General features: G+C 38.6%; 3 protein-coding genes across 4 annotated transcripts in view; 2 read left to right on the forward strand and 1 right to left on the reverse strand.

Moving 5' to 3' along the window:
• The first annotated feature begins 1,240 nt into the window (after positions 1-1,240).
• On the forward strand, positions 1,241-3,994 carry LOC133732376 (mediator of RNA polymerase II transcription subunit 21-like). Of its 2 annotated transcripts, none has more exons than XM_062159915.1 (5): positions 1,241-1,399; positions 2,385-2,605; positions 3,227-3,304; positions 3,400-3,451; positions 3,688-3,994. In XM_062159915.1, exons 2-5 carry the CDS (start codon positions 2,399-2,401, stop codon positions 3,762-3,764), a joined length of 414 nt encoding a protein of 137 aa, XP_062015899.1. In that variant the 5' UTR covers positions 1,241-1,399; positions 2,385-2,398; the 3' UTR covers positions 3,765-3,994. The 2 variants fall into 2 exon arrangements, with proteins under 2 accessions (XP_062015899.1, XP_062015898.1); XM_062159914.1 differs by having other exon boundaries at positions 2,423-2,605.
• Positions 3,995-5,195: 1,201 nt separating this feature from the next.
• Positions 5,196-7,319, forward strand: LOC133730981 (probable metal-nicotianamine transporter YSL7). Its single transcript, XM_062158467.1, has one exon. The coding sequence runs from the start codon at positions 5,196-5,198 to the stop codon at positions 7,317-7,319; it is 2,124 nt and encodes a 707-aa protein (XP_062014451.1).
• A 2,395-nt stretch (positions 7,320-9,714) lies between these two features.
• LOC133728240 (mediator of RNA polymerase II transcription subunit 21-like) overlaps positions 9,715-25,323 on the reverse strand; it is a 30,152-nt gene continuing 14,543 nt past the window's right edge. Inside the window, exons 3-5 of the mRNA XM_062155641.1 lie at positions 10,462-10,539; positions 10,308-10,359; positions 9,715-10,055 (exon numbers count right to left, since the gene is read on the reverse strand). Of these exons, the coding sequence (XP_062011625.1) occupies positions 9,877-10,055; positions 10,308-10,359; positions 10,462-10,539 (309 nt within the window). The 3' untranslated portion in view covers positions 9,715-9,876. The remainder of the gene's footprint in view (positions 10,056-10,307; positions 10,360-10,461; positions 10,540-25,323) is intronic.

The raw sequence follows: 25,323 nt of genomic DNA on the forward strand, positions 1-25,323 counted from the left end.
GATCAAGATTAATGTGTATTGCTGCTGTCTCTATTCATGCAAATAATGGTCTGAGGAACCTACTTTCATAAGTCTGATTGCAGCATTTGCATTACTCATTGTTATAGATTTTTTCGTGCTGGGCATTACCAGGGTATTAGACTTCCTGAGACTTGACTCTTTTAAGCCATCTTTAGTATTAAAAATGAGTGACATGGGTATCTGACTTCTTTATTTCTGTGTAGTCATATGATATTGTCTTCAGTTGCCATTTTTTTTAACGCAGATTGGAAAGATTGTAAAATCACTTTCTTCCTAGCAGGGTAAAGTTTTGAAACCAGTGTGAAATATGGATTCTCCGCCAGGTTTCTCTTTGAAGCGGAAACGTGAACATCCACGTAAGAATGAGAAGTCAGCAGATTAAGAGAATACAACCGCAAAGCCTGGACCCGACATCTTGAAGTCAAACAAACAGAGTACGGGTACAAGCAAGGTTGAGGTAGGTCCAGCGTTTAATGGTGTTGTGGAAGAATATTTCGACGGCGGGGTTTGAATGAAGGTGAAGGTAGGAGAGACTGAGATGAAGGGTGTTGCATTTTTTCCCATCCCTCTGCCAAATGTTGTTCCCCCTGATATTAAGACGGTGACAAGAAAGGACCTTGCTATACCAGCCGTGCATTCTATTCTTTCTCGCTCAGCACAAAGTAATAGGCAACGTGCTGAGGTGAAAAAGGAAAAACCTGCAGATCCTTAGATGTGCTAGGCTTCTCGGTCATTCAATGTGTGTTTGAACTTTTAAAATGTGTTGTTCAAGAATTGTCCTTCCAGTTTCTCTGGAGAGCTTCTTTTGGGTTCCAGACAATGAACAAGTTGCTACCTTTGGTTCTTGTTTATCTAGCTCCTTTCCAAAATCTTGTTTTGCTTTCTGTGTGGTGTGCAAATCTCAAATGCAGGTTTGACTTTGTTGGGTGTCTGGACAGTCGATGGTAAATTCCATGATCTAGTATGGTTTTTGATACTAAAGCAGGCTTGTTGGAAGCTGAACCCTTTCGACGAATATTGCCTTTGGGATTGTATGAGATTGCAAATCACCTTGAAGCTTTGATATCGAATTTTCACCAGTAAGAAGAAATTCTCATAATCAACTGCTCTCACTGAACTACAAGAATATGGTTCAGTCTATTAACACAGCTAAACCCACCTTTCGTTTCTGACCCAAAAAAAATAAAAAAAATAAACCACCTTTCGTTCCGTAGAAGCAAAATATATGCCACGTGGCACAGGCTCAGGCACCTTCTAGACTGTACCACTATGATTATATATGAGTCTCTCTGTGACACTCATATTCGTCTCTGCGACGACGGCATTTGAATCGCTAGTGGAATCGGCGCTGCGACGACGACGGCGTTTGAGTAGCCAGGTAAATTCTTATGTTCTCTATTGATTGAATGCTTCAATTTTCCGGGTGGCCAATCTTGCTTTCTGCCTTTTGCTAGTATGGCACTATATATCGACACAAAGTTGTTTATATTACAATAGCGATTCCCAAATTTGGGGGCCGTTCTATTGGTAAAGATTGATCAGATCATTAGAGAAACCCCTTTGCTCTGTGTTTGGATTGGAATAATGCTGCTGCTTAGATTGGTGATAGGTGTGCCTCTGAATTTAGTGGTGACCATCTTTCTTTCGTTGTGCCAATAACAAGTTTATCTGTTTTTCATTGTGCTTCGCCGTGTTACAAACCACTATACTTGTATTATTATTCACATGACTCTTTCATTGTATGAATGATTGCTTTCTACATTTGGAACTGTAATGTTTCATAATTAATTTGTATCGAAGAACTCACATTTTTGTGGATCAACTTGTTGATTTGTTTCCTCATTAATTAGTTCCATAAGATGATCAGCGGGCACGATATGAGTAGCTCTACATGGGCTATGTTCTTTGGTTTTGTTTGCATAAAGCATAACTCAGTTTCTTCTTGTTTACGATGTGCTATATGGATTATGGTAGTTTTCATGTATAACTAATCATGTTACCAGTGCTTATTTCTGTTTTTAACTTTTCCACGCCTCTTTGGCAATGGACTGGATTTGGAAATCAGAATTTAGTTCTTAAAATTAACGTGTTCAGGAGTGACATGTCTAGCCTCCCTTAACATGTGTTTGGTAAAATTGAGGATTGTAAAGCTGTCGAGGTCAACATCTGAAATTTAGTTTTTCTAATACTTCCATTCTTGATAGAGGAGTTACTAATATCTTAATAATTAAAAACACTGAAACTTAAATGTTGGAGTGTAATCATTCGGCAACCAGGCTAGGACCGATTTCATCTGTCTTTTTGGAGTTTCTTGGTGGTGTTAGTGTTCAATAACCTTTGTAATTCTACAACATTCCTCACAGGGGGAGGTTGCACGATGGACATAATCTCTCAATTACAGGAACAAACCAAAAAAATTGCTGCTCTTACCTTCAATACCTTTGGAACGTTGCAAAGAGATTCTCCTGCAGTCAAACTCTCTCCAAATTATCCAGAACCACCTGCTAACCCTACAGAGGATGCAGCAAATTTTGCTGAACAACCCAAGCTGATGAGTGCAGCTCTGGTTCAAGCTGCGAAGCAGGTGTGGCATGTTGTTCTGTTTCATAACCTATGTCAAATGATCAGTGTCTTCTAAATGGATGGATCGTGCAATGAGTGTGCCTTTATCATCCAAAGTTTCATATTTTATACTTCTGTCACTGATGATTCATCTGATAAGAAAATGCATCTGTTGTTTTATGATAAAAAAAAATTGAATACTGGTTGGAATTGTGTGCATTGGTTTTAATGGAAATTTACAATTGTGCTTAATACTTTTGGACTTCTAAGTTCACTCTGACAAATAATGGTTCAGATGTAGTAAGTAAAAGGCATATGCCTGGATTTATCAAGAAGTAAAGTTTGTAGAAGTAGAGTAGCATATAATAGCAGCCTTGGAGTTTTTCATGACTACTCAGATGATGCATCTTAAGATAATTGAGAGCTATTGAGTGAATAATGTAATTTGTAAGCCTTTTTGGGGTCAAATGGTTAACATGGGAACCCTGTCAGATATAATGGAGTCTTTTAACAGTTCATCCTTTCTTTTTCTCATGTTATGTACTGAATGCTTAGATGTCTCCATAACATTTCATTTATCAATTCATTATGCATCTCCTTCTTGAGCCGTTTATCTAACACACCACTACTTGATACCTTACAGTTTGATGCATTAGTTGCAGCACTACCATTAGCCGACGGAGGTGAAGAAGCACAGCTCAAAAGGATTGCAGAACTGCAGGTATGGAGCGCCTAAAAGAATTTCACATTACTTCATTTGACTAATTTATGTATCTCTGATAGTCAGTAAATTTTTTTTTTGGTGAAACTATTTAGGCTGAAAATGATACTGTTGGCCAAGAACTCCAGAGACAACTGGAAGCAGCAGGTCTATCTTTACCTTCCTTTATGTTTGCTATCAGACTTCTGCTTTCAAGAACTACCTTGCACTTCATATACAAATTGGTCATCAGATGTTTTTTGTTCTTGGGACTTGTACTAAATTATCTTAAGAAGCTGCTACACTATCAAAGAAGATAATCACCATGGCTGCTTGTGAGAAACAAATCCATTTGCTATTGTGTGATAACTAAAAGTCTAAATCGTATTTTGTTGTGTTGCCAGAAGAGGAACTAAAGCAGGTCCGTGAGTTGTTCAGCCAAGCTGCAGATAATTGCTTGAATTTGAAGAAACCGGATTAAAACTAAAGCGACTGATCTTCTCTTCGGAGCTTCCAGATCCTGTGATTCCAGCCAATCTTCTCAAATTTCATGAGGGAAAAACTATACTCTCCGTTCTTTGTCCTCTGTAAATGTGAAAAGAATGCTGCCTGTTATCTCTTTTCCTTTCCGGTTCTATTGTGTGACGGCTTCAATATTATACAGATTTTAAGAGTATTTACAAAGTTGATGTGATTAGGTTTGAACTCTCATCCCCTCCATAATGTGACAGATAAATTTGAACTATGCACCCAAGGACACACGAAAGAGGATAATAGAGAAGGCCTTCTAGTACTTATTAGTTATTACATTAAAACCATTCTTCTTTTTTGTCACTAGCTTTTTTGTGTAGTGGAAATGTAATTAAATCTTTCACTAATCTAGTTTGTTTTTACTAGTGTTTTAATACTGGATCTATGAAACGTCTAGATGCTTGCAAGTATCAACTCAGTCTACTCGAAAGTTCAATACTGCTCACTTTTTAGGTGCTAACTCTCTGGTATATGGCTTTCTCTTGTCTTTATTAATTAATTTATTTATTTTTCCTCAAAAGAAAAAAAAAAATCATTAATCAACAAGTTTTATACACTATTGCCTCCTGCATTACTGTACAGGAGTTGTACTCCCTTCAATTTAACATGATTTAAGCCTTGTGTGTTTTGAATTGATCTCCTTTATATTACAACATCATTCATTAAGAAGGAGACTACGTTTGCCTAATTGTTCATGTGAATTGAACTCACTGGCTTAGGCGGTACTTGATTTGCCTGATTATAGTTACACACTTGTATACAGTTATGTCTGAAGAAGGGAATACGATGCTTTCTCACGTTACAGCTATAACGCAAGAAAATTCAAATTGTTATATTACTGTGAATTAGTTACAGAGGTCAAACAAAACTAAGTTTCTAGTCTCAGCTATCAGTTCTGGTGTGTTAGTGAATCTGTTATTGTATATGATTCACCTGTTTTCTTTTACTGACAAGAGAATACGGAGCAAACCACTATTTCACTTACTGACAAGAGTGAACCTTATCCTACCTGGATTTGGTTTTAAATCTAAATGAGGTTTTTAATCTGCTAGCAACAGACGGAAAAGGTTTCTATTAAAACCTACTTCTCCGACTCTAACAAGGACTCCAAATCTGCTACCACTGTTTCACTTACTGACAAGAGTGAACCTTATCCTACCTGGATTTGGTTTTAAATCCAAATGAGGTTTCAAAATCTGCTAGCAACAAAAAGAAAAGGTTTCTATCAAACCTACTTCTACTCTTACTCTGATCAGGACTCCAAATCCTTGCTGAATGCAGTCAGATACTGCTATTATAAATACAAGGCCTCTTCACAGCATAACCACAAAATCTGAAAATCTCACATCCTACAAGAAGAGAGAAAGACGATACAATTATCATGAAGACTGAAGATTTCGACAATGATCAAGCTGGAACACAAATGGTTCAGGCTCAAAATGACTCGACCGAAAAGGCATTCAGAGACACAGAGGTGCTGCCATGGCACAAGCAAATAACTGTGAGGTCTATGGTCACAAGTTTTTTTCTTAGCATCATCTTCAACTTCATCGTGTGCAAGCTCAATCTCACCACTGGTGTAATACCATCTCTAAATGTCGCGGCGGGGCTGCTGGGATTCGCAATCATGAAAGGATACACAGCCTTACTTGACAAGTTAGGTCTGTTGAAGCAGCCTTTCACTCGTCAAGAAAACACAGTGATTCAAACCTGTGTTGTGGCCTCGTCTGGGATAGCCTTTAGCAGCGGCATGGGGAGTTATTTACTAGGAATGAGCCCTCTAGTAGCTGCTCAGGGAGATGCAGGCAACACTCTAATCAACATCAAGAGGCTTGCGATTCCGTGGATGACAGCATATCTCTTCACAGTCAGCTTCGTTGGGCTGTTTTCAATAATACCCTTGAGAAAGATGATGATCATTGATAGAAAACTAACGTACCCAAGTGGAACAGCAACAGCGCACCTCATCAACAGCTTCCACACCCCCAAAGGAGCCAAGATGGCAGCGAGACAGGTTGCTGTTCTCTTCAAGAGCTGCTGCGGCAGCTTTGCGTGGTCCTTTTTTCAGTGGTTTTTCGCGGCTTCAGATGGCTGTGGGTTTGCTAGCTTTCCAATTTTTGGTCTCAAAGCCTACAAACAGAGGTTTTACTTCGACTTCTCAACCACATATATTGGATGTGGAATGATCACCTCTTACATGGTGAACGTATCCATGCTCGTTGGAGCTGTGATATCATGGGGAATCATGTGGCCTTTGATTGAACAAAAGAAAGGTATCTGGTATGGTGCTCATCTTTCTGCGAGTAGTCTTCATGGAATCCAAGGTTACAGGGTCTTTATTTCCATAGCAATGATACTTGGTGATGGTCTATACCATGTTATGTACCATGCTGGTTATGCGGTTTTCATTATCATCAAAAGTCGGTTCAGCAATAAACCAGAAGAAAAGAAAGTAGAGTTGTCATCGCCACCAGTTCTACCATTATCCAATATGGACGCTAGATTGCCCTCATCAGAAACTGAACTGAGTGAAAACTACGACGAGCAACGAAGAACTGAGTACTTCTTGAAAGACCAAATTCCGCGCCGGTTTGCTGTCTCTGGCTACGTTGCTCTTGCAGCCATATCTTCCAGTGTCCTTCCATTCGTGTTTCACCAACTAAAATGGTATCATGTTGCGCTAGCTTACTTCATCGCTCCGGTTCTGGCCTTCTGCAATGCCTATGGCTGCGGCCTCACAGATTGGTCCCTCGCTTCCAACTACGGCAAAATCGCAATCCTGATCTTCAGTGCTTGTGTTGGCCCTGAAAAAGGTGGTGTCATTGCTGGCCTCGCTTCTTGTGGTGTAATGATGAGCATTGTCTCAACAGCCTCGGATCTCATGCAAGACTTCAAGACTGGATATCTAACTCTCGCGTCTCCTCGATCCATGTTCATTAGCCAAGTTTTCGGGACAGCCATGGGGTGTGTCATGTCGCCTTTGATATTCTGGTTCTTCTACAAAGCTTACCGAGTTGGCGATCCAACGGGCTCGTATCCTGCACCCTATGGCCTAATGTACCGTGGAATAGCACTCCTCGGAGTGGAGGGCTTTGGCTCACTCCCCAAACACTGCGTTGCACTTGCAGTCTCCTTTTTCGCATTTGCCATTGCCATTAACGTAGTAACCGAGCTTTTGAAGCGTTACGAGACCAAGTACAAGATCTACAGATTTGTTCCAAATGCAATGGCCATGGCAGTCCCGTTCTATCTCGGCTCCTACTTCGTGATTGACATGTGCATAGGAAGCTTGATCCTTTTCGGCTGGAAGTTATGGAACAAACAACAGGCTGAGGATTTAGCACCGGCGGTTGCATCTGGTCTCATTTGTGGCGAGTCTATGTGGGGTGTTCCAGCTGCGATCCTATCTCTTGCCAATGTCAAAGCACCAATATGCATGAAGTTCCTCTCTTACTCAGACAATGATAGAGTTGATTCCTTTTTATCTTCATCAGGATCTAAGTAGTCTAGTAGTGGTTTTTAGTTTTGATTCTTGGCGTTGATGTTCTTGCTTTTAATTAGTTTCCATTACTTAGTTTTAGCTTTCTTGCAAAAAAAAAAAAAAAAAGTTTTAGCTAGCTTGTCTACAATTTAAGATGCAACATCTTTTGTATTGATAATGAAACAATTAATTTGTTATTTTAGAATTTGTTTGTCTTTGTTATTTCTTTTTTCAATGTGGTTGCATTACTGGGTGGCTGTGTTGTTGGGGTTCTAGCCCAGTGGACCTTTACCTTTGGGGTCTGCAAGCTCTTGGGAGTGTACGTTATATATGGAGTTGCAGTAAGTTTCTTACTTCCTGCTAATTTCGGAAATATGCTATGGTTTGATGCAACTGCTAGTACCATAGAAATACTGAAAGTTTTGATACGATTGACATGGGAATAAGCATAATGGGGAATATATATATAGTCACTTTATATATAGCCATCCTACAGAGCATATCTTTTCCAACTAAAGTATCAAGTATTCATCATTTCCCGGGATTTTCAACTTTCACTTTTTTGTCAGTAGCTTTTTGTGTTGTGCTTGGAGATGTAACTAAATTTATCACTATTCTAGTTTGTGCTTACTAGTGTTTCAATACTGGATGCTTACTGGTTGATAGTCGTATTCTTAAATTTAACTTGATTTCTGTGTTCTGCCTTCTGTGTTTTAAATTGGTAAAGTGCATACTCCTTTATATTACAAGAGCATTCCTAAAGAAGGAGACCACTTTTTCCTTATTGTTCATGAAAATTGAAATCTCTGGTTTAGGATACTTCAGAATCGAGATGCCAAATTATAGTTATACTTGTATGTAGTTATTTCTGGAAAAGAGAATACGATGTTTTCTCAGGTTAAAGGGATAACGCAAGCACAGTCAATTGTTATATTACTTGATCTGAATTAGTTTTAGAGGCCAAACAAAACTAAATTGGTATTCTAAGCTATCAGTATTCATAGTACCATTAAATATGTTTTCTATATAATTTTCCTGTCTTCTTTATTATAACAGTTATTATTCAAGATTAACTTATGGTAAACAAATTGTATATACAACTGTTTACATGGTATATTAATAGTGAGAGGAGTTGATGAAGCAAAATTCTGGGACATGCATATATGGATAAAAAAGTTCAAGCATATGTGGCAAATGGAAGAGGGTTAGTTGCCAGAGTATAATAAGTGAACCTCAATCAATTTTTAGATTCTGATATTATCAGTTTAATCATTATGGTTTGTTGTCTAATGGATCATATGAAGTGACGTCTTTTCCCTAAATTTCACTACAGGAACCAGAGCCCAGAGGTTGTTGATCTTGCTCGATTCTGAAGTCATTCCTTGAAGGAGCAGGAAGCAACAAGCACCTGGTCGTAATGAAGCAGGCACGTTCTTCCTTGCTGCAGCTATTACTCGTTCATGCATCTCAATTTCTCTAGTCATTCCTTCCCAAGTGTCCTGTTGGATACAAAAACTCTTGGCCGCTGTTGCAAAATCTGCCAATGCTCTTATGATACCTTGGAAGTCTGTTGAACTTTTTACAATAGTTTTGTTCTCATTATGTTTGCCTCTTGTCATAATTTATATGATCAACACTTCAGGTTTCTGCAGTCTCTTGATGTATGGGTGAGGATCTGCGAGGTTTTGAGGTTAAGACAGGCCCATTTTCTGGGATTCCTACAGATCTCCAACCACAATGGCACTGCTAACCTTAAGGAATGGTTTAAGTCCTGTAGAGGAATCTGCATTTTAAAAACGCATGGGGTCATGGTATGTGGTTTAATTCTGTGTCTGCATTCGCCTGCGTATTATATTGGTAGATTCTCAATTGCTTGAAGGCGTGAATTGATCAACAATACTGATCAGGTGTCAGGCAACTGGGTTGCATAGATAATGTGCCCTGGATAGTATGCGTGTGGTGCATTTTTGTATGTGTACATGCATGTATACATTCATAGGAAGTTAAAAACATCCAAGTTGACCTAAATTGGTGTCATATACCAGTTATATTGTCAAATCTTGCACTGAATTATTTTTACCGTCTCCAGCTTTTCTCCTAGAAATATTGATAGAATCCAAAGAGTCCAATGAGAAAAGTAGTACTTTACTAGTCTCCTGTATTCTTGGTCTACAAGTTCCTTCTCATGTTTCTGTCTGGAAGGCTGATATTTGTTACAAAGGACACTCCTTGGCTCCTTGCATTGAGCTATTCTCTTACATACTCCCTGCTTTATACTAGCAGATGAGCTGTGGAGCTTGGAGTAAAATTAAATTCCTGTCTGCGCAAGTGCTGCTCTGGTTTTCGGGAAAGATAATTGAAGGTATGCAGCTTATCCTTATATGACGCGAAGATATCTGCATAAATACTCTTAGAAACAGAAACTTTGAACATTAATGGGCAACTCTATATATCTGTATAAATACTGAAGCTGTCACACAATAGGACCGGGAAAGGAAGAGAGATAACAGCCAGCATTCTTTTAAAATGTACAGAGGACAGGGAACGGAGAATAAAAATGGCAGGAGGACGGAGCATAATCCTATACTATTTCCCTCTCATGAAATTTGAGAAGATTGGCTGGAACCACAGGATCTGGAATCCCTCCATCCAGTTCCAGAGAGAAGATCAGTTCCCTTATTTTGTAATCTGGTTTCTTCAAATTCAAGCAATTATCTGCAGCTTGGCTGAACAATTCGAGGACCTGCTTTAGTTCCTCCTCTGACAACACAATACAATATGATTTAAATTTTAGTTATCAGACTAGCATATAAATTATCTCATAAACAACGATAATGGTTATTTTCTTTGATAGTGTAGCACCTAAGACTTGAATGTTCCAAAACTAAATCTTAAGATAATTTAGTACAAGAAACTATAAAAAGAATCTCATGACCAATTTGTATATGAAGTGCAAGGTAGTCCTCGAAAGCAGAAATCTGATAGCTAACATAAAGGAAGGTAAAGATAGACCTGCTGCTTCCAGTTGTCTCTGGAGTTCTTGGCCAACAGTATCATTTTCAGCCTAAATAGTTTCACCAAAAAAACAAAAAAAATATGTGAGAGAGAGAGAGAGAGAGCGCGCTTAGTAAAATGAAGTTACGTGAAATCCTTTTGCACTCCATACCTGCAGTTCTGCAATCCTTTTGAGCTGTGCTTCTTCACCTCCATCAGCTAATGGTAGTGCTGCAACTAATGCATCAAACTGTAAGGAATCAAGCACTAGCCACACATCACACTTTGTGGAGAGCCGGGTTTGGAAGCTAGACACTCTACCAAAAGTCAAAATCTTCTTTTGGAGAGCTTTGTCTGGGGCCATTCCGACCTTTCTAAACCTATACAGAAGAAAAGTCTCTCTCTCTCTCTCTCTCTCTCTCTCTCTCCCATCTGTCCTCTGAGTTTGGGGAAGCAAAGAGACCTCCCTCTTTCAAATCACTCTCACTCTCACTCTCACTCCTCCAAATGGATTGTAAAAATCAATGTTGATGCAGCTTGGTCCGATGCCTCAAAAGCCTGTGGTTTAGGTGTTGTGCTTAGGGATCACCTGGGAGCTGTAGTAGGTGGTTCTATCAGATCGGATATGTGTGGATCTGCATTGGTAGCAGAAGCGAAAGCAATTTTAGATGCAGCACGACATTACTAAGGTGATTGCGGAATCTGATGCCTTAGAGGTGGTTTCAGAGATTCAATCAAAAAGGAAGAGCAAAAATTGGATGACTTACCCTCGATCTGATTGAAGAAAGAGTCTCCGATTTAGTGAGATCAGCTGGGATCGGTTTCTTTCCAGTTATGGTTTTGGACTGGTCTTAACTCTCTACTCCCTGGTTTAGTCGTGAACTAGGTGGAGTTGTTAAAGCCTTCTGTATTTGCTATCTTGGGCCTTGGTTTTCTCCGGGTCTTTTAAGTAGGAGTTGTGGAATCATTTCTTTTTAATTTTTAAATAAAAATTTATTTTATAATTATTCAATTTACCCTTTTAATTTAATTTATTCTTAAAGTTTTTTAATCTTTTAAGGTTAAATCTGTCAACATAATTACCAATTTGTTATTGAAGAAAAAAAATTTGACAACTAGAACGCGCCCCACGCGCGAAGAAAAAAGAGAGGCTTTGTGCGATCTCTCCCGGCCGAACGCCGCCGGCACTCCCCCCGTCGCGTTCCAGTCCAGGAGAGGATGATGATCTGGGCTCGCAGCGGGGTTCTTTGACAAAGGCTTGGTACAGGGTTGGAGCATGGTGGCTTGATCTTGGATTCTGCAGATTGATTTCGATATGTTCTTCTCAGATCTTGGGCGAGAGCAGATGAGGTGCAGCGTGGGTGTGGCTTGCTGACGGCGCCTGTTGTCGAGGATGGAGGTTGCACAGGATTTGGGTTGGTGGCAGGTGGTGGAGACCAGTTGTGTTGCAGGGTTTTGTTTTCGATCTGGTTTGTGGATCTGTGGTTCGATCCAATCGGATCGCGGCTCAAATCTATTGGAGATTGGGGTTTCTGATCTTGCAACTGGCAATCCCTTGATGGTGGGTTGGAGGAGGGTGACGGTGGGTGTCCTGGATCTGGTTTTGATCTTCATGGATTGAGAGGGGGGGGGGGGGGGTCGTGTTTTGGGTTGGGATGGTGGGGATTGCTATCTGTTGGTTCTCTGTTAGCAAGGTTGTGTGGTGAATGGAGACTGTGTGGTGACGGCAGGGCGCGCTGCCAGCAAGGTTGGTGGGCTGCAACGCTGGGGCCTCGGAGGGAGTGGTGGTGGGCCGGGCTTTTGTTTTAGGGCCTTTTTTAGTCTGGTGTATTTGGTGTTTACTCTTCTTTCATTGTCTTTAGTTTTGGATCTGTTTGTCAGATCTCAAATAAGTCCTTACTCTCTTGAGTTAAGGTTGTCGTCATGGTTTTCGACGGGTTTGGTTTATGGTATTAGCTGGTGTTCTATTTGTGTTTGGTATTAGCTGTTGGGTCAGGCGCACTGCAAGTTGTGGCAGAGACAATCTTCCTTTTGGCCGTCTAGAGGGTCGTTCCTGTTCTGGAGTTGGGTCAGCAGCGATGGTGAAAAAGTCTAGTCGTGGCATAGACAATCATCCTTAGCCTTCTAGTGGGTCGTTCCTATCTGGTTTCGGGTTAGAGGCGATGGCAATTTGGAGCATCAGTGGATTGACGGCGTTGACATTAGGGTGGTGACGATGTTGGTTTACTTTAGTCCCATGTTCGACGGTCCAGCAATTCACTTTGGTCGGGTTCGAAGTCACAACGAGTGTTGGCTTGGTCGATCAAAGGCAGGTCAGGCGGACTCTGGGTGGCGAATTAGTGTTGACAAAGTTGAGTGTTAAGGATTCACTGCTCCTGCGCATGTTATCTTTGCCATTTAGTTGTTGTGCAAGTTTTCTTTTTAGTCGGAGCCCCTTTGGCTCCTTCAGTCAGTCATTATAGAGTTTCAGTGTGAAGTCTAGTGGCCATTTCTGTGTAAGAGATGTTGCTCGGCCCAAAATCATTGTAACCAGTTCATTATTAATGAAGTTTCTTGTTGATAAAAAAAAAAAGGTTAAATCAAGATCTACAGCTCTTGAGATGATTGTTACCTTAGCTTTTGGAAGCATCAATTGTGAAAAATTATCAACAATTGCAATGGATCATGTCCATAGTTGCATTCTATGCAAGATAAATATGTCTGTCATTATGTTTATCATGAACATTCATAGTTCAATTTATTAATGAACACATGGTTCGTATTATTATTTGACACTGAAAACAAATATCAAAATGATATACTCGAATTTCGATCTATTTTCGGACAGTAGATCATATAGGTATAAGCGTATACTCCAAGAAATAATAGAATTAGGGATCGTGGCCCTCATACTCAAAACATTTGTTTTGAGTCTTCACAATTAGAAGCATGTTCTAAAAGTGGAGTGTACAAAGGTTCACATGTACTCGTAAAAAGAGTGGACAAAGGTCCTGACATAATTAGAGATCAAGAAACAAGAGGTTTCGATCTATTTGATTGTATAACAATCAGTGGAGGAATTTTAAGTCCTCATGAAGTGGTGTTAGCTCAGTGGTTAGAGCACCCACTACCTAATGATGAAGTCATGGGTTCGAGTCACCATGGGGGTAGGAGTGAAATCCTTTGATCCTCTTTTAAAATATAAAAAACAAAAGTCCTCATGTAATTGAAACAAGAAACATGTAGTTTTGATCTCATTATAAAGTGACAATTTTTATATTAAATTATCAGATAAGATAATAAGAGGAAATTAAATTGAACTCGTCAAACTCATAAAAATACATACCTCGATTATGTTGAAAATATAATTGATATTGTTGATACCAATATGTGAATATCATACGCCAAAATAGAGGGGTGCTCATTTAGAGCCAATAATTGATACATGCATTAATATAACATTATAACAAAATAATCAATAAAACTGTTGTAGTCTAATTGGTTAAAATATTTGGCTCTCACCGAAAAAGACCCGAGTTCAAGTCTCCGCAACAGAAAACTATTTTTAATATTTTTCAAAAAGAAAAATGAAATAATCATAAGTAACAAATGTTCATTATAATCGCATAAAATAAATAACTATGATAAGTATCAAATACTAATTTCTCAAAAAAAAAAAAAGTATCAAATACTAATAGGATGAGTTACTTATAACAATAATTGTAACGCCCCAAGCTGCACCTCACCAGCTTAAGCACGTCACAGTGCCGCGAGCCTCTAAAACATAAACCGAACGCTCGATTTACATTCTAGAGAACCGCTAGGCATTTTGTTTGAAAACTTTTCGTATAAACACAGCAGAAGCTACAAATATTTTTGAGGTGAAAAACTTGAGTTGTTAAAACCTATTTCACTCGTCCAGTACTTGGATAAGGATCACACGAAGTATGAATTTCAATGAAAGAGAATTCAACTAAATTTGACACGATGCTAAATATCCACAAGTTCCGAAACACGAAGTTCGAGAAATAGAATCTAAAACAGAATCCAAACAATGATTTACCGAACTTGTTCCGCACACCCAACTCCGTCAGCTACTGTCCCGTCACCAGTGCACAGTACCTGCATCCACACTGTTGTAGGGGTGAGCTTTCGTCCTCGCTACTCAACAGGAACTCTATCTCGACTAGATTTGAAAATCGGTAAATAAATTATTGAGGCCTCAGTATGAAAACATGCTTAATCCAAGTGTTTAAAAGAAACGACAAACTTTAATGTTTTTCAATTTGAAAACTGATGCATGATGCTTAAACAACTACGGCGCCAAATCCAAGTTTTACCTGATGGCCGGTCCCATAGACCCACCACACGACCTTACCTCAATTTAATTTATCACCAGGTAAGCGTAGCGAGAGCGTCCGCTACCTAGCTACACACACGGATCGGGTCGTCATTGCGATCGCTCACCGTCCGACCGGTGTAACTAACCCTCCGGAGGTTTTGGGGATCGAACCCAAGGAAGTCAGAGCCACCCTTCGCTCTCAAGCCATCACATTTCTCACATGGTTTGGTTAGTATGCATTGCATTTGAACATAACCAAACCATACCAACTAACATGCATCACTTAATAACAATATAAGAAAATCACTAACCGAGGAGAGCCCTGAATCCCTACCTGGATTCCGATGCTTTCTCTCACGTACTCCGAGAGCTGCGAACCTTCTGTTCCTCGGGTAACTGGAGTCCTAGATTCTGACATTTCGACCGTTAATAATCCATTGAACAATTATATGAAATCTCGACGATTAACAAATCGTACAACCAACTTTTCCTAGTTTGACCAGGAGTTGACCAACTTTGACCAATCGAGACTTGTTCGATAAGTAACCCAAAATACCGAACATTCACTTGAAGTTTACGATATCGACCAAATATATATTAAGTGCACCCGATTTACTAGGGCCACCCAATATATATTGACCAATCGAGACTTGTTCGATAAGTAACCCAAAATACCGAACATTCACTTGAAGTTTACGATATCGACCAAATATATATTAAGTGCACCCGATTTACTAGGGCCACCCAATATATATTGATTTATTTTCTTTACTTAACGATTGTGTCGCATAATTACTAAGGACACCCATACATCACTTTAGGCCACTTTCCCCATAATTTTACTTCAACACTAAACCCAAATACTAGTGAATAAAAATGCATCAACAATATCATTCAACCAACAGCCAAGCAATACCAACAAAACATAAACTTGATCATCAAAGTCCATTCAAATCAAATATACGACAACCCATTCTGCCTATGCATTCAAAACTTATAACCAGGATATCTCAATCTCAACCACAGCACAACAATTCATTCAATTCAAAACACCACAACTCATCCAATCTGTCCTCCCAGTTCCAACATATTGTCAAACCACCAAAACTACACAATTCAACCAAAACCAACCGGCAACAGTTAACCAAAATACCAAGACGGAAATAATTCAAGAACCCTTCAGCCCACAAGTTCGTATTCGTCACAAGAACAGCCTTCTAATTCAAGGTTTGAAATTATACCTTCGAAACTCTACGTTGATCAAGCTCGGGTTTACAGAACCTCTTGCCGGAACTGGAACGTTGGTGAGTTGAAGATTTTGATGCCAACAACCCAGAAATCCTCTTAATTCCTCGTCTACAGGTGAACTCGAGATGGAAACTAAGCCCAGAAGTGCCCGAAACGTCACCGGTATCGAAGAACACGGTGAAGCCGTGGCTACCCAGAAACGCAAAATCGTCAAAACTTGATTAAATCGAAAAACTAATCATACTAAGGTGTTGGGCATGACGAGGAGGTGAGTTTCCATACCAAATGAAGCTTAATCGGTCGCCGGAAGTTGCAGAGGTGGCCGGAGAAAGCTCGGGGCTTCCTGCCGTTGTTGCTTCGTTCACCGTCGGTGCATGGACGATCTGAGGATGTAGGGAGGTAGGCGAAACCGAGATGAAGCTTCTGGTGGCCGCGCGCCGTCGTGGGGTGGCCGGACGGCGTCACTCCGGTTGGGTCACGTGATCGGGTCGCCGATTCTCAAGAATGGGTCGACCTCTCTCAATCTCTCTCGATGTTTCTGATGCAATCTGGTCCCTTCCACGGGATTTATAGTCCAAACAACTCAAATCCAACGGTGGAGATCAAGCGGTGGAGTCAACAGACGGCCCAGATTGGTCCACGACATTTTCTATTTTCTTAAATGATTTCCAAAATGTCAAAACTTTGAAAAATTGTAATAATTACCTCCGGTATCCGAAAAATTCCTCGAAAATTTCCACGAACTCGTCGTGACGTGTATCTTATTATCCAACTCCTAAATTGAGGATTTCACTTTATGAAAATTTCTGAAAATTTTCTCGAGCATCTTGACATTTATCAAGATCGTAAATAAATAACTTGTTGAATGATCTCAATTTAAGCTCAATAAATTTTCCGGGGCCCACAATAATAACCGGAGAATGATAATAAAACTGGTAATAAAATGAGTTATTAATAACAATAACTACAAGATAATGGTAATTAGAAACATTAACCTGATAATTGTAACTCTTGCAACAAATATTCATTAAAATTCAATTACAAAAGAATTGTAATAAAGGTAATTTAAACGTAATAAATGTGATTAAACAGATAAAGATAATGAAACGTAATTATGTTTAATCGGTGGCAAAATATAGGCTTAAAATGACTAAATAAAATAAATAGAGACAAAAAGAAAAAAAAGGCCTAAAACATAGGCTTAGAATTAATCGGTATCAAGAAAACTGCCGCTTGTTTGGCTCCAATTTTGTTGCAGCTGGTCAACAGTCTCTTTTCTGCGCGGGCGTGCCAGCACCGTTCGGGTGCGGTCGTCGGGGGTGTCCCTTGACCTGACTTCTTTCAAGCAATTGTGGACGAGGAGAGCACCAACCTCGTTGTGGGATTCTTTGTGCCTCGTGGTGAGGACTTTTGCTGAGCTTCTTGAAAATCACAATCGATACTCGATGTTGTAGATCGAGCAGAGCGAGAACCACTGGGAAGTGAGGAGAACTTGCTAAAGCGTGACTTTAGCTTGGCTGGGTTGCTAGGGCGTTACCCTTGCTTGGCTGGTTCTGTAATCGTTGTGGTCGCGGCACTACCGTCGGCTCCCGAGGAGACTAGGACCGAAGCACGTTGACAGAGGGTTTGGTGGCACTGAAAGTCGGCTTCTGAGAAGACTGGGACTAGGAGTGTGATCACCGCTAAGAGAAAGAGAAGGAGAGGGAGAGGAGTTGCTCTTAGAGAGGTTTGTTGTAGAGAGAACTTAGATCATCTTAGAGATGTTGTTGTTGTGTTGTGAATGTGTCTTTTAGAATGAGAAGAGAAGGTGTTTATATAGGGAAGAAAAAGAAGAGTGAAATGATGAGTGGAAGAAAAATAATGAAAGTGGAATATGAAAGTGATTTGTAAAATATGGAAAAGATAGAGAAATGATGAAATGAAAGCAAGGCATGAAGGTGCAACAACATGGAAGTGATGATGATCTATTAAAGAGATTGTCTTGAAAAATATATCCAAGGAAAAGAAGAAAAGCATCTAGCTTTCTTCATGTGGGTAGGAAACATGAACATGTGAATATTGAGCTGGATTTAGGTCAGTTTCTGCCCCTTTATTCCTTCAATTGTTTCTCCAACAAGCATTCCGAATTTCACTATGACCTCTTCATAAAAAATGTTCCATTATGAGTGTAGATCACCCTGGAAAAATTTCAGAATTTTTGGTATAGTGGTTGGGCCGAAAATGCTGCTGGACCTCTTACAGGTCCAGTTTTCCAGTTTTGCTTCTGCAAAAGATTGGACTGATTGTTTGAAGGCCTTCCACTCAAAAACATCTCTGGCACTCTTCATAAGAAATGATCCTTGGGCTGTCTAGAATGGATCTGGAAAGTTTCAGCACATTTCGATTTCATTTGGTTAGTCTGCCACCCCTCCTTCCTTGTCTAGCTCGGTTTTTTCCTAGCCGAAGTAGGAAAATATGCTAAAGTTGACTTGTCATACTTCCATAGTAGGCTTTATTTAGCCTCTAAATATATATTTCGAGCTTGTCGACAATATATAGCTTGAGCCACTGACATTGGCTCAATTTCTCCAAGACACGCCTTGTCAGGCCAAAATGTTCATTTTGGGTCCAAACACCGCTGATCATGTCATCAACATGTTTTCTATTGTCCACAAAAAAATCAGAGACGTTGAGCTTGTTATCTTCATTGACAGATTTTCCACATAATTTTAGTTGGGAGTTAATCCGATGCACAGCGGAATTGAAATCAATGACAGAGCTGAAATCTTGAAGGCGCAAATGCATCCATTCATATCGTGCTCTAGGTAGAACAATAGTATTAGTGAGCAATGCTTGAAAAAGCTTAAACGAGTCTTACAACGTAAGATACTTATCTTTTAGGCTTTTGTCAATATGATGACGCAAGAAAATCATAGCCTTGGCGCGATTTTGCACTGATGACTTATTGTCAATTTTTTTATGGCATTTCCAAGGTTGTGAGCCATAAGGTGAATTTCGTCATCAAATAATTTTTGTCAGAAATTTCAAGAGGATCAAAGTCCAATTTTGTCAGATGCATCATCTTTTCACAAAGAGAAAAAATGAGATATATCAGGATCCATAAGTATTAGAACAATATGTTCTATGAAAAATGATAGAAATTCATATACGAAACAGAGTTTCGAAGCGTTCATAAATATGAACAATGGATCCCATAGAGAAAACACAAGAAAAACATTCGTTTGATGTCTGTAGAGCCATAGGTCTAAGACTACTCAGTCAGCGGACTCGAGTCTTGACTATTGGAACATGTAGTTCTCAAAGTCGCATATGAAATATAAATTTCAACAATTACATTATATAACAGATACATACAAATATATGTAAATGATCGCATAAAAAAAATTGATATTCATATATAATAGGAACAAAGATGATAAACATGAAACACATACATCTGTTATGCGATAATATATATAAAATATATATGTTAAATATGAAGCAATTCGTTGAGAATGAGAGAAAAACTCATAGATCATTAGCCTCGCTCATATGCAACTATGTTGCACCATAAGGCTTGCGGATCATCATGGAGTTCAAAGAAGAAGAAGAAGAAATCTAAGAGCAAATGCGTGCTGATAACGTGTTATAAACTAGAGAAAAATAGAGAGATAGAAGAGAGAAACAGAATATGGAGGAGGTAGAAGTGTGTGTTTCATTCTCATTAGACCCCTTTATATAGGAGTAGTGTTTACATCATAAAGACATAACTACTGAGTATTTACAGTGGATAGCCACATATATATAATATTTACAACATGATCATCATTGCCACATGCATTTTTTGTTCTCTTTGAATTAATTGGTTACCTAAATTGAGTCTTAATCCTACCAAGTACGTCATTATGTTACTATGTACGTCCAAAAGGACCAAAACTATATCTGGGTGTTGTTTGCCCGTTAGCTAGCTACTAAGAGCAACTCCAACAACTTCCCCATAATTTCTGTATTATAGGAAAGCAAAAGTCAAAGTTTTAGCATCTTTTTCTTCTTCAACTCCAACAGATTCCCTATTTTACAACAATCTCTAAAATCTCCATATTCTTTCTTAAAATTTTAGAGTTTGCTGTAAATATAGGGAATTTGGTTTTCTCTTTCCCCACTTTCCCTAAAATAGGGATAGTTATAGGGAATCTGTTAGAGCAAAAGAGACTTATTTTTCCCTAAAGTAGAGAAAAATCAAAATATAGGGAATCTTTTGGAGTTGCTCTAACTAGGAACAAATGACCACTTTTGGTCTTTGTAGGTGCAGGAAAAGTACATATATAGTCAACGATTTTCTTCTTCTTCTCCATAAAGTAGGAAGTGAAAGTTAATATCACCTGTATGAGTAAATAGTTCACCTGTATGAGTAAAACCAGTAAATAGTTCATAAACAATTAGGAAGAACAAAGAAACATTTAGAATTCAAGACATTCTTTTTGCTTTAAGAAAAAAAAAAAAAAAAAACCCAGTAAGGTTTGTGTCAATGGAGGTTCGGTGAAGTCTATTTTTTGTTCAAAGTTTCAAACTCTTGATTTTTTTTTCGAAATAGTTTCAGACTCTTTTCTCCTTCAAGAGTTTCAAAGAACAATTTTTCTCTAAAAAAAATTTTAAAAAAAAAAAATCAAAGAACAATGGATCACACATTGCGTTCGTTTCTTTTGATCCTCCATTTGTTGGCTTCTGCGGTGATGATTGGCTATGCTGAACTACCTCAAATAGGCCTCATCAAAAAGCTCGCGGATCAAGTGGGCCGATGGAGGCCCGTCGGCCTGCAGGGCCAAAAACCAGGCCCGACCCGTTAAAAAGCCCGCCTTGGTGGGTAGAGAGCTGGCCCGTCAAAAAACCCACAAAAACCCGGCCCGGCCCGTAAAACCCCGTAAACTATTATATATGTATGTGTTATATATATATATTTATAAACACACATATATCTATATAAGTATATATATTTATAAACACACATATATAGATATATATACTTTTATTTATATATATATATATATATATATATATATATATAAGTATATATATCTATATATATATATATAAACACATATTTTATATAAAAATATGAGAACTTCCACACATATATAAACACACACACATATTCTTATATATATATATATATATATATGTGTGTGTGTGTGTGTGTGTGTGTGTGTGTGTGTGTGTTTATATATATATTCTTATATATATATGTGTGTGTGTGTGTGAAGTTCTCATACTTCTATATAGAATATGTGCATATATATTCTACATATCATGACGACGGTTGACCAATTCGATTGGATTCGAAAATATGGTGAAATTGGCTAAATTTTTTTATCACAGTCATAATTTATTGTAATAATCTCATCCAACGGTTGGTTTTTCCATTTTTATTGAATTGATAGGGGTTGCTCTTTGGAGTGTATGATATATAAATATGTATGATATATAAATATAAGAGTAACTAAGTTTGACCTCGTTGATTGAATTCGAAACGAGAACCAAATTAGCTGAATTTTTTACAACCACCATAAAACATTACAATCTCTCCATCGAGCGGTTGGTTTTTCTAAATTCATTTTCTACTTCATGGTTGCTTTAGAATGAACCTCAACAATTTAAATGCAATGTACAAGTCATACAACTTTAGGAGGCAAATTGATATAGGCCAACGTCTTTGTAATTAAAATTAAAATTTTTATCTTATGTACATGCACATCCATCGATTGGATATTTACAGACATGATGTGAAAAAATAAGCACGTTTCGCGGTCGTCAAGCCATCGGTCAACTAAGAAAACATACAAGTGACGACGGTTGACCAATTCGATCGGATTCGAAAATATGGTGAAATTGGCTAAATTTTTTACTACACTCATAATTTATTGTAATAATCCCATCCAACGGTCGGTTTTTCCATTTTCTTTGAATTGATAGGGGTTGCTCTTTGGAGTGCATGATATATAAATATAGGTTTATAAGAGTAACTAAGTTTGACTTAGTTGATTGAATTCGAAACGAGAACCAAATAGGCTGGATTTTTTACAACCACCATAAAACATTACAATCTCTCTATCAAGCGGTTGGTTTCTCTAAATTCATTTTCCACTTCATAGTTGCTTTGGAGTGAACCTCAACAATTTAAATGCAACATATAAATCATACAACCTTAGGAGGCAAATTGGTATACGTAAACGTCTTTATAATTAAAATTGAAATTTTTGTCTTATGTCCAAGCATTTCCATCGATGGAATATTTATAGACGTGATGTAGAAAAATAAGCACGTTTCGCGATTGTTACGCCATCGGTCAACCAAGAAGACATAGAAGTGACGACGGTTGACCAATTCGATCGGATTCGAAAATATGGTGAAATTGGTTAAATTTTTTACCACACTCATAATTTATTGTAATGATCACATCCAACGGTTAGTTTTTTTATTTTCTTTGAATTGATAGACATTTCTCTTTGGAGTGTATGATATATAAATATAAGTTTATAAAAAAATTAGTATCTTTAAAGATTTATTTGTAAATAAAGCCCGCAAAAGCCCGAAAAAGCCCGCAAGGCCCGTTTTATATGGACGGACTTGGATCCTTCGATTTACAGTAAAGCCCGGCCCGCTACTATTTAAAAATATAGTAAGGCCCGGCCCAAGCCCGCGGCCTGACCCGGCCCGTTGATGAGGCCTAACCTCAAGAAGAAGGTATGTTACTTTTTTTTTTTCAAAAGAGAGGGATGCGTGTTCTTAAATCAAGTTCATTTGGTTCTTCGTTTTTTCTTTGTTTGGTAAAAACTGGATTTGGGTTATGTTGGGCTTTGAGTTTGGCCCAAATGAGGAAATAATGTGCCACAGTTTTACCTCATTTGGGTCAAACTGGATTTGGGTTCTCTGTTTTCCAAATGGGTTTCTCTGTTGTCTTGTCTTTGTTAATAGTTTTGGTAGCTTAGGCCTTTTTCGGTTGAAATTCTTGAGATGCCTTTGCCCTCTCTACTTTTTAGAGACTTCAAGTTTGATCTTGAAGCAAAGCTAAGCGGTCGTGCATGGAGTAGCATTTTGTGTGGTAGAGTGACTGTTGAGAAAAACATGAGAGGCAGGTTAATGGCATTGATGTATGGAAAGACCAATGGATCCCAAATTTTAGTGATGGGCTGATGACACTAGAAATTGGTTTTCTCCTTTTAGGGCATCTCCAACAGACTAGTTCTATTCAAATTTTAGCTATATATAACTATTTTTAAAGCAAAATTCAACTCCAACAGACTAGATATTGCTAAGTTAAATTTAGCTTGTGAATTTTGGAGAAGTTTGACATTGATTGTGAATTTTCAAAGTTTGGAGTTTCGAATGTCGATTTATTGGAATCCGACCTTCGGATTTCCCTTGTTTCCGCTATGGAATACTCTAATCGACGGATTGATATTAGTGGTGAAGTTTGGCTTGAATGCGGAAAGAAATGGAGATGTTGGTTTAAGCATCTCCAACAGTAGAAATTGTTTTATAGTTAAATTTAGCTAAAGTTGTGAAATATAGCTATTGATTTAGCAATGTTGCTCCAACAATAGTAGCTATTTATAAATAATAACTATATTTTACCAAATCGTAAACTGACATGTGGACAAAAGAAGGGAGAGAAATATAACTTTTGCTTTAGCTATGTAGGATACTCTAGCTAAATATAGCTAACCATTTTAGCTATAGTTAAATTTAATTTACCTATAGCTAGTCTGTTGGAGCTGAATTTTGCATTAGAAATAGTTATATATAGCTAAAAATTGAGTTTAGCTACTCTGTTGGAGATGCCGGCCTTTTCTTAATGAGTCAGATGCTAATGCAATTCTTGCTTTGCCTATTGGGATCAAACCAAGGCCCCTCACAAAAGAAGATGGTGAGTTTACTGTTCGTACTAGCTACTACCAATTCTCTCTGGATTGAATGTGACTCTATACTGGCAATTCATTTACTTACCGGCCTCTCCTTCGGCTAGCTACTATTCCATGGCGGCTTGTGGTAGCTTGGCATAACTGTCGGACTTTGATATCCCGAATGCAAGTCCGATTATCCCATGTCTATCGGGAAGGTAACATGCAAATTGGCTTGTTTTGGGGTCGATAATCTTGGTTTTCATTGGTGGGAGATACATGTCCTCCTTTTGCGTCAAATGCATTTGGTCGTAATCTTTGTGGCCTCCCTGAATATCGTTTTATGTGATGCAGTTTTTAGTGGTTTTGCTTTCTGGGTTGCAGCTTCTGCTCTCTTTCAGTGGCAGATCTAGGATTCGAAAATAGGGTGGGCTACATATTAAAGTGTCTTTTTTTGGGCGAAGCCCAAAATTTTTTTTCCAGTACAACTATGTACAAATGTAAGAAGTATCGTGTTGTATTGACGTTGACGGATGCCAGGAGGCGAGAGTATTTGAAAGAGAACAAGTAGTGACTGATAGGCTATAGAAACGAGAGTGAGAAACCTGAGAGAAGAAGAAAACGAGGGCTCAATTTCTAATGAGTAATGGAATGGACGAAGAGGAGACTGAAGACTGATCCCTAATTATTTTTGGGTGGGCTTCAACATCAAGACGACGACATTTGATGATACTATATATAGAAAAAAAAATTTCTTCAAAACTTTCGGGCGGGCTTGAGCCCCCCCCCCCCCCATCAACTATGTGGATCCGCCAGTGCTAGTCTCTTTGATGATGGGCATGGTTCTTCTCTCTCCTGCAGTAGTTATTGCTACCTTGAGAACGATGAGTCAGCTTCTATCTAAACTATCAGTTCAGCCTTATTTTTCTTACCTTTGTGCGGCTCTTCAGTTACTCTCTGGGACTTGCTTGGTTTCTCACTTTTGAATGGCAGCTTATTGTGGCCAATTTAAATCCCTTTATTGATGCCCTCTTAAGGATGCAATTTGGTTTCAATTGCCTGCTGCTCTTGAAGGCCCGTGATTTCAATTCTTTTAATCATACTGGTCTAGTTTTGACCTTCTCTGTTTCTTTTTTCTTTTTAGTTCTGAACTTTTCTGTTGATGTTCCATCTTCTCTTTCTTCTTTGTACCTGGGGTATGCCTTTTGTCTCCCCCTTTTTGTTATATATACATTAGTCTGTTTCATCATTAAAAAAAAACCTACCAATTCCAATTCTGGTAGCCCCGCCCCTTCTAAGGCATCCTAAACCTCCCATATCATTTCTCCGAAAATTTGGAATTCCATCTGGAAGTCTAAATTAACCCCAAGGGCTGTGAATTTTTTGACTCCTGGTTGATGCACATATTCTTGAGTCGCACCCCAAGCCTGCTGGAATGGCTACTGTATCTTTATGTGGGTTTTATGGTTTGGGAGACCTGGAAAAGTCGTTGTTCTGCAGTTTTTAAGGGTCACAAACCTGGAATTGAAGCTACCATCTTGAAAACAGACAATTCAGTGGCAGATTTTCCTGAGGCACACAAGATCAA

The sequence above is a fragment of the Rosa rugosa genome, chromosome 2, assembly GCF_958449725.1.
Source record: "Rosa rugosa chromosome 2, drRosRugo1.1, whole genome shotgun sequence".
NCBI classification, from domain to species: Eukaryota; Viridiplantae; Streptophyta; class Magnoliopsida; order Rosales; family Rosaceae; genus Rosa; species Rosa rugosa.